The sequence below is a fragment of the Mobula birostris genome, chromosome 8 (assembly GCF_030028105.1).
Source record: "Mobula birostris isolate sMobBir1 chromosome 8, sMobBir1.hap1, whole genome shotgun sequence".
NCBI classification, from domain to species: Eukaryota; Metazoa; Chordata; class Chondrichthyes; order Myliobatiformes; family Myliobatidae; genus Mobula; species Mobula birostris.
In genome coordinates this window covers 116,353,143-116,363,485 of record NC_092377.1, presented here as the reverse complement: position 1 = coordinate 116,363,485, position 10,343 = coordinate 116,353,143, and the positions used below count along the sequence as shown (strand labels likewise).

General features: G+C 43.0%; 1 protein-coding gene across 1 annotated transcript in view; it reads right to left on the bottom strand.

The window, feature by feature from the left end:
- Positions 1-1,895: 1,895 nt before the first annotated feature.
- The window catches only part of LOC140201617 (deubiquitinase DESI2), a 179,563-nt gene continuing 171,115 nt past the window's right edge, over positions 1,896-10,343 (bottom strand). The window contains exon 5 of the mRNA XM_072265993.1: positions 1,896-2,395. Within this exon, the coding sequence (XP_072122094.1) occupies positions 2,255-2,395 (141 nt within the window). The 3' untranslated portion in view covers positions 1,896-2,254. The remainder of the gene's footprint in view (positions 2,396-10,343) is intronic.

The following is a 10,343-nucleotide window of genomic DNA, read 5'->3' as shown; positions in this document are numbered from 1 at the left end:
GAAAACTGGTATGCACTGTGAAACCAACTTTTTCATCTTAAAAATAACAGGAATAAAACGGGTTGCACACAACTCAGAATCATATGGGAAGTTACGCTAAGAGGCTTCCATAATGTTTGCAGTCAGTACTTTTGAGTTAAATTGAAATGTATACTTCTTTTAATGTCAATTCATTGCATGCACTGAGACAACAACTTTCGTATCTTGCAGAGCACAGACATTAAATAGGTTTTAAACAACTCAGAATTATATGGGGAGTTAAGTTAAGATGTTTCCATTAAGTTTGCAGTGTTACATATGAGGAACCAATGAATATCAATCGAGACAGGTTATATAAAAACAACCAAACATTTATTAAACACGGATAACACCTGTGAGTCGGCTGCTTCCGGTGCTCCCGGTGTGGCCTTATATATATTGGTGAGACCCGACGCAGACTGGGAGACCTTTTCACTGAACACCTACGCTCTGTCCGCCAGAGAAAGCAGGATCTCCCAGCAGACACACATTTTAATTCCACGTCCCATTCCCATTCTGATAAGTCAATCCATGGCGTCCTCTACTGTCAAGATGAAGCTACACTCAGGTTGGAGGTAGCCTCCAACCTAATGGCATGAACATTGATTTCTCTAACTTCCGTTAATGCCCCTCCTCCCTTTCTTACCCCATCCCTTATTTATTTATCTATCTATTTATTATTTTTCCTTTTTTTCTGTTTTTTCTCTCTCTATCCCTCTCACAGTAACTCCTTGCCTGCTCTCCATCTTCCACTGGTGCTCCTTTCCCCCTTTCTTTCTCCCTCAGCCTCCCGTCCCATGATCCTTTCCCTTCTCCAGCCTTGTATCCCTTTTGCCAATCAACTTTCCAGCTTTTAGCTTCATCTCTCCTCCTCCTGTCTTCTCCTACCATTTTGGATCTCCCCCTCCCCCTCCCACTTTCAAATCTCTACTATCTCTTCTTTCAGTTAGTCCCGACGAAGGGTCTCAGCCCCAAACGTCGACTGTACTTCTTCCTATAGATGCTGCCTGGCCTGCTGCATTCCACCAACATTTTTTGTGTGCTGCTTGAATTTCCAGCATCTGCAGATTTCCTCATGTTTGTCCTTTTAACCTTACAGTTTCTTAACTCAACTTCCAGGGATTCAACATCTCCTGATCCTACATTACTACATCTTTCTACTGATTTGATGCCATTTACCAGCAGAGCTACACCAACCCCTTTGCCTACTTCCCTATCCCTCCGATACAATGTGTAACCTTGGACATTCAGTTCCCAACTATAACTTTCCTTCAGCCATGATTCAGTGATGGTCACAACATCGTACCAGACAATCAGTAATAATGCACAAGATCATCCACCTTATTTCTTGTATTCTGCGTATTGAGATGTAACATTTTGCTGCCCTTTTTGATTTTACATCCCTAATGGCTGCAATTCTGACCTATCATCTGCCTGCCCTTCCTGACTGCACGTTATCTTTGCTTTTTTACTATCCGTCCTGTCCTGTCATACCTCCCCCAGAAGAGATCCCAATGATTCAAGAATCTATCACAAGATCACAAGACAAAGGAGTAGAAGTAGGCCATTCAGCCTGTCGAGTCTGCTCCGCCACTCCACCATGAGCTAAACTATTCTCCCATCTAGTTCCAATTTCCGGCTTTTTCCCTATATGCCTTGACTAATTAGATACCTATCAATCTCCTCCTTAAACACCCTCAATGATCGGGCCTCCACAACTGTATGTGGTAATGAATTCCATAAATCCACGACCCTCTGGCGAAAAAAAATTTCTCCTCATCTCTGTTTTAAATGGGTACCCTCTAATTCTAAGACTGTGGCCTCTTGTCCTGGACTCACCCACCAAGGGAAACAGTCTATCTCCCTCTCCCCCCCCCCCCAATAAGCATCAGCACCCTCCACCGAGCACTCAAGTATGCAGTAAGCATCACTAAAGGCACAGACTTGCAGTACCCCAAAGACTACTCGTTCACTCCATAATTCAACATTCCACAGGCTCTCTCTCTTCCCCCATTTCACAGCAAGAGGGGAGACATAACAAATAACTCTTTGATTTACGATGTGAAAAGTCTGTTGTGTCACTTTTTTTGAGATCTGCGCCCAGAGAGTTGGCACCAAAAAGGCGCAGCTCTTCAGACACATAACCCCTGGCAGTTAACCTGCTGCTCCGATGTTCCGAGTTCTCCCGCAATGCTTCAGTTAGGGGCAACAGCCTAGAATCAGCACGTCCCCAGAGCTACAAAATTCCGGAACCCTGAAGGCGTGCTAGTCCTTGGGATATCAAAAAGTGGCCAGTCGTGAGCCCCTGAGAGCAGGTCCCATTCCCGCAAAGAACCGAAGTCAGCATGTAATTCCAGGTCAGGATCCTCAAATGAACCTTGAAAAGGGAAAAAAAGGGATATCAAAGATAGAAATAGAGCCGTTTCCAAAGATGGAAAGCAAAGGAGTCGCCATTTAGCACCATTTTGACTTCACTTCGCCTCCAGTTACTGCCAAATTATTTATCTATCAAATCATCCTGTTTCTACCCTCACTGGCCTGTGCCACAGGCAGCAATCCAGCAATTACTACCCGGAAGTCCTGCTTCTCAGCTTTCTGCCTAGCTCTCTTTCTTCAGGACCTCTTTGCTTTTCCTTCCTGTGTCATTGGTACCAATACGTACCAAGACATCTGGCTGCTCCCTCTCCCTCTCCAAAATGTTATGATTGATGCCCTTGACCCTGGCACCTGGGATGTCCTGTTCATGTCCACAGAATTTCCTGTCTGTTCTCCTATTGAGTCCCCTATCACTATTGCTCCTCCCTTTCCCTACTGCACCACGGACCCATATTCAGTGCCAGTAACCTGGTCTCCGTGGCATTCCCCTGGGAGGTCATCCTCCACAAAAGTATCCAAAATGCTATACTTATTTTTGAGGGGAATGGCCACAGGATGGTCTGTGCTAACTGCCTATTCACATTTTCATATCTCCTGACAGTCACCCAGCTACTCGCCTCCTGCAACTTCAGGGTGACTACTTCCCTGTAACTCTGATCTGTGATCTCCTCACTCTCCTGTACAAGCCGAAGGTCATCCAGCTGCAGCTCCACAGGTCCCTAACATGGCCTTCAATGAGCTGCAGCTGGATGCACTTCACACAGATGTAGTTTTCTGGGAGATTCTGGGTCTCCCAGGACTCCATATCCATATGAAGAACAGAGAACAGCCATTTACAACACTAGGTATGGAAAGAGAAATAAAAAAGGAACATTGATAGAAACTTACCCAGAGCTAATGCCTGTTGCGAGCTAAGCCTCTTCTGAGACAAAGCCTGACATTTCTACTCTCACCACTGGCGTACTCCCACCAATAGCTGCCCAACTTGTCCCTTCTGTACTTTTAAACAAGCATTGATGATCCGCAAGGAACCTCGTCACTGTAGCCTGCTCCTGTCGCTGATTGACCCGCCAGCTGATAGATTTGTTACAAGAATCACCCCTTGTAATAATGATCAGTGAGGCACAGAGAATCTGCATTTATCGACAAGTATCTTTTATTGTTTCAACTAAAAGGCACCTAGGTTCACAAACTATCTACCTGTATGCAGCTGACTAGAATCCCTGACACTCCATGAACAGTCAATGAAGAGGAAAGGTATTACCCGGGAAAGGAGTCTATGCTGACCAGGCATTCCTCGTGGTCTGGATCTCCACGTGTCCATGGGGTCCTCCTTCTCCATGATGGTTGGTCTCTGGCTGCTGGAGAGCTATTGTCCTTGTGTATTTAGAGCCCTTGACTCTTATAGTGTTCCTCATCAATTGAACCATTGGATCTCCATCCCATTGGCTCAAGGTCACCTTCTCACTGGTCATTGTACAGGGCTACAGCCAACATTGTTCCATGGCTCTGCCCACCCCAGCCTTGTGTATTTGTGTCTTTACACTATGACTGGTCCAAATCAGTTAACTGAGGCAACCCAGACAGAGTCTAATGAGATTACAGATTGCTTCTTTGGTAGGTCTGGCATTTAACATAACAAATAGCTACTTGTCTGAGAATGGTCTAAGGTTTAGCAGGTCATTACCTGAAGCTGCTTGTGTCTACAGTCAATTGCTCTGATTAGATTATCCAAGAGCAATAATCAACTCAGAGTCCACAAAATGGGGGGAAACGAAGACAACTGGCTTGTCTGCTTCCCCTGTCCTTGATTAGTTTCTTCTGGTCAACATATTTTTGATTGGTCAGGGCTTGAAGGTATACGGGGAGAAAGCGGGAGATCGGGGCTGAGAGGAAAATTGGATCAGCCATGATGGAATGGTGGAGCAGACTTGATGGGCCAAATGGCCTGATTCTACTCCTATGTGTTATGGTTACAAATTGGGCGTCACAGTAGCATAGCAGTTACAGCTTAGGGCTTCCAAGGTCAGAGCTAAATTCCGATGTCATCTGCAAGGACTCTGTGAACAGTCCAAAGATGTCTCATTAGTAGGTTAATTGGTCATTGTAAATTGTCCCGTGATTAGGCAGGGGTTGCCGAGTGGCATGACTTAAAGGGCTTAGTCCACACTGTAGCTCCATAAACAATTAAGTAAATAACCTCCCCATTTGTGGCAATCTGGTATCTTAATTACCAAGAGTGGTAGTTCTTCTCCTTTTTAAACTCCAGTTATTAACTGAACTTAAATTCCACAGCTAAACAAAAAAATCAGGTGTTGGAGGAACTCAGCAGGTCATGCAAAATCTATGGAGGAAATGGGCATTCAAGGATTTAGGGTAGGATTAGGGCCTAGACAGAGTTTTCCCTTTACAAAGTCAGTCAAAGTTGATTTTATTCTCATATACATATTTTTGTGATGTAGTAGCATTAGATGGCCACCATTTATTGACCATCACTCCTTGAGTTTCCTATTATTTACCCTATCTCCATCCTCATCATTTTGTATATCTCCAGCCTTCTCTACCCGAAAGGAAATGACCCTTCACCCATGCATTGTACCTTTGACTTGCCAAATCTATTCTTATTTAACTAGTTGCAGTGCCATTAAGCACATAGTGCTGCAGAGATATGACAGTCTCCACAAAGATTGTGCAGGGGTCATCTCTTACTAATGCTGATGGTTAGGTGCATCTGCCACAAATGGATTGGAGAGGATAAGGTGTTAAGTTTTATCCTTCATTTCTTACTTGCCACAAACCTGAGTTTTCCTTATGCATACGATCTAATGCCACTGACCTGATGGTGTCAGAATCAGTATCAGGTTTATTATCACCGGCATGTGTCGTGAAATTTGTTAACTTAGCAGCAGCAGTTCAATGCAATACATAATATAGAAGAAAAAAACACAAAATAAAATAATAATAATAATAAATCAATTACAGTGTACATATATTGAATAGATTCAAAATTGTGCAAAAACAGAAATACTATATATTAAAAAAGTGAGGTTCAATGTCTATTTAGGAATCGAATGGCAGAACGGAAGAAGCCGCTCCTGAATCGCTGAGTGTGCGCCTTCAGGCTTCTGTATCTCCTACCAGTGAGAAAACGGCATGCCCTCAGTGCTGGCGGTCCTTAATAATGGAAGCTGCCTTTCTGAGACACCGTTCCCTGAAGGCGTTCTGGGTTCTTTGTAGGCAAGTACCCAAGATGGAGCTGACTAAATTTACAACCCTCTGCAGCTTCTTTCCATCCTTTGCAGTAGCTGCCCCCCCCCAATACCAGATAGTGATGCAGCGTGTCAGAATGCTCTCAACTGTACATCTACAGACGTTTTGAGTGTATTTGTTGACATGCCAATTCACTTCAAACTCCTAATGAAGTAGGAGTCTTGCCTTCTTTATAACTGTATTGATATGTTGGGACCAGGTTAGATTCTCAGAGATCTTGACACCCAGGAACTTGAATCTGCTCACTCTCTCCACTTCTGATCCCTCTATGAGGATTGGTTCCTTCGTCTAGGGCCAATGGAGATTCTGAGGTTACTCACTGCAGCAATACCTTCTCTGGTGGGTCAGGATGTACTCAGACACATTGCCAATCAGGTATGATCTGAAAGTGGGCCTATGCTAGCGTATTGTTTGACCAGTCTGATTGACAATTACTTAGACTCCTGTCCAATGATGTCAAGGCTGGGTTTTATTCTACTGTTGCAATAAAGCAATAATTGTTGCACAATGAGGGCTTACTGAGGGACAGATAAGAGCCAATCATGTTGTTGTGGGTCAGGAGAGCTACAATTACCAGTTGTTTTTTGGACTGGAGTTCTAAATACGGGTAGAGTGGGCAGAATCTTATACTGTTAGGCGCACTGCTCTAGGATAAACATTTAACCAGTCCTGTCTTCTTATTCATACATTAAATACTTCAGCTAACCTGGAGGCATTCTCCGTGGCTCAAGAAAGTGGAAAGATTTGATGGAGGAGCATGATTGGTTTAGGTGATGTAAATGGAAGGAAATTGTTCCCATTAACACAGACCACAGTTATGCTTGCCTTTTTGTCGACAACGTGGAAAGTTCATGTTCCAAGCTTTCCCTGGTCATGTTCTCTGACTCTTTGTACTGCATTGACAGCTGCATTGGTGCTGCTTCATGCACCCATGCGGAGCTCATCAATCTTATCAACATCCACCCTACCCTTAAATTCACTTGATCCATTTGATAGCTCTCTCCTCTTTCTTGATCTGTCTCCATCTCTAGAGACAGTCTGTCCATTGATAACTTTTGTGAACATACTGACTTTCACAACCATCTTGACTATACCTCTTCCCACCCTGTCACTTGTAAAAATGCCATTCCCTTGTCTCAGTTCCTTTGTCTTCACTGCATGTTCTCAGGATGAAGCTTTCCAATCCAGAACATCTGAGATACCCTCATTCTTCAAAGAACATATTTTCCTTCCTCTAGCATTGATGCTGCCTTCATTTGCATCTCCTCCATTTCCCAGACATCTTCCTTCTTCCCATCTTTCTGCCGCCCTGTTTACCTTGTCTTTACCTACCACTTCACGAGCTTCCGCATAGAACACATCATTCTTTGCAACTTCAATGGGATCCTTTCATCATAACGTACATCTTTACCTTCTCCACTTTCCGCAAGGGTCAAGTTCTCAATGATTCCCCTGTCCATTTGCCCCTCCCCACTAATCTCCCTATTGGCATTTATCCCTGCAAGCAGCACAAGTGCTACATTTGCCTATTCACCTCTTCCCTCACCTCCATTTAGGGCCCTAAAGAGTCCTCCTGTTGAGGCAAAACTTCACCTGTAAGTCTGTCGGGTCATCTACTGTATCCGGCGTTCCAGTGCGGCCAACACTACAATGGTGAGACCCAACATTTATTAAGCGTCTTTGCACTGTCTGCAATAAGCAAGATTTCCTGGTAACTAACCATTTTAACTCCACATTGCCATTCCCACATGTCAGTCTATAGTTGCCATACTGCCATAAGGAGGCCACTCTTAAGTTGGACCGCAACATCGCATAATATTCTGTCTGGTAGTCGCCAACCTGACAGCATCAACATTAATTTCTCTAATTTCTGGTAATTTCTCTTTTTCCATTCCCCATTCTGGCTCCTCTCTTAGCCCTTCTCTTCTCCTCACCTGCCTATTATCTCCCTTTGGTGCCCCTCCTCCTTTCTTTTCTCCCATGGTCCACACTCCACTTCTTCTTCAGCTCTTTACCTCTTCCACCCATCACATCCCAGATTCATACTTCATCCCCCTTCCCCATCACCTTCCAGCTTGTACTCCTTTCCCTCCCCCACCTTCTTCCCTCTTCCATTCCAGTCCTGATGAAGAGTCTTGGTCCAAAACTTTTACTCTTCCTTCCTCTCCATTGATGCTGCCTGATCTGCTGAGTTCTTCCAGCATTGTGTGCGTGTTCCCACTGGCAGCTGCATTAAGGACCAGGGATGCACATGTAGAACTATGCAATGAAGACACATAGGGGAATGTAAAGAACTTTACTTTTGAACTCAGGTTATGTATGATCTAAACTCACTGTACAAAGAAGTGGAAACAAAATCAGTGCCGATAAAAGAAAATAGCACAAGCATTCTAATTGGCTGCATCACCATCTGATACGGAGGGCCACTGCACAGGAACAGAAAAAGTTGCAAAGTTGCTAATTTACTGCGCACTAGCTTCCCCAGCATTGAGGACACCTTCAAAAGGTGATGCCCCAGAAAGGTAGCATCTACCATTAAGGACTCCCATCACCCAGGATATGCCCTCTTCTCATTGCCACCATCAAGGGAGTGGCATAGGAGCAAACACTTGATGTTTTAGGATGAGTTTCTTCCCCACAGCCATCAGATTTGTGAATGGACAATGAACACTACCTATTTTCCGGTGTTTTTTAAAATTTCTTTTTGCATTAATTTAAAATTATAGATTTTTTTGTTATGTAATGCAATGTATTGCTGCTGCAAAACAACATATTTCAGGAAACATGCTAGTAATATTAACCCTGATTCCGATTCATTTGAGAATTTAAAAAGGTGGAAGATAGTGTTACTCTGCAAGGAGAGGGCATTGATTTGATGGGACAAGTTACTGTCTCCTGTGCTGTGGCACTTCTATGATGTAAAATTAAATCCCAATACGAAGAAGAGGTATCCCTTGATATTCTGGTTAACACTGCCGTTTTCAGGAAACGCCACTGATTAATTACTTCATGAGTGGACACTGCAGTTCGTCATGTGCTTGTGTAATGTACTATTTCCTGCAGCCTGGTGTCTATTGCATTAATCATTTGAAGTAACCCCATTCGAAACAAAGAGAATAATGGTATCGTGTTCACTTCATAACAGGAAGGACATGAAAACTTTAGACATGATACAGAAGAGATTTACAATGCTGCTGCCTGGATTAGAGGACTATGTGGATAGGTTAAGAGAGCTAGGGCTTTTCTCTTTGGAGTGAAGGAGGATGAAAGGTGACTTGATTGAGGTGTAGAAGGGGATGACAGGCATAGATAAGGGTGGGCAGCCAGGGACGTTTTCCCAGGGCAGAAATGGCTAATATGAGGGGATATAACTTTAAAGTGTTTGGAGAAAAGTATAGGGGAAGAGGAACGTCAGAGGTAAGTTTTATGTTTAAACAGAGAGTGGTAAGAGGAAGGTACCGGGGAAGTGGTAGAGACAGATACATTAGGGACCTAGGCACAAGGATGATAAAAAGTCAATCAGATATATAAAGGGTTTCAGGGAATGAACCTGGTCAAATGGAGGCACTGGAAATCTGCAATATATAATGTGGAAGTTGTAATCATGCAGCATATTCTCAAAAAGGACAAAAACAAGTTAAAAGTTTTAAATTGTAGTGAAGTTATACCAAACAGAAATGAAATGCAGGATTGGAATGGGCACCTCGAGGTGATTAATTAGTGTCAAAGCAGCAGAGGCATTTTGAGGAGGAGATGGGAGTGAAAGTATAAAACCAGTTAAAGGGAAAACTCAAATCTGGATATCAAACACATATAGGATAAGAGAAGGCAGAAAACATGAAACGTGTTGAACTACAAGAGATTTGGAAGGACAAATAGGCTAAGGGTGAAAAGCAAAATTTAAGGGGAACTTCTTCACTCAGAGGGTAGGAAAAGCATGGAATGAGCTGACAGCAGAAGTGGTGAATGTAGGTTCGATTTCAAAATATCAGTGAAATTTGGATAAATACCTAAATGGTGGGGAATGGACGGATACGGTTCAGCTGCGAGTTAATGGGACTAGGCAGACTAATAATTTGACATTGACTAGATAGGTTGAAGGGCCTGTTTCTCAACTGTTTTAGATTCACAGTGAATCTTTAAAATGTGGAGAGAAAATATGAATAAGTAATATCAAAGAAAATCACAAATTGCTTTATTTATAAATAAAATAATGATAAAGTCTAATTAGAGACTACAATCGTAGTCTGTATGTGATGGCAGAGGACTCTAATGGATACTTGGCATGTTTACAATTCAGATATTCATAATATGTTAACGTGTGACATATTGGAAATGATAGATAGAGGTTGATGGAACTGGTTGATGTTTGATGGATCTGGAAACACAAGAGACAGAAGATGCTGGAATCTGGAGCAACAAACAATCTGCTTGAGGGGCTCAACGAGTTGGGCAGCATCTGTGGGAGCAGAGGAATTGTTGATGTTTGGGTTCACGACTGCATCACAGCTGATGAAGCCCCAGATGAAGTCTATCCCTTATTCTAAAATAATAAGCTACATAGACTCTATTATCTCTAATCCATTTTGCTTATAAATGTAATGCCACAGGATTGGAAGATGGCTTGATTTAATATTGCTTAATGAAAGTAGAAGTGATGGAACAAATAACTAGATGTA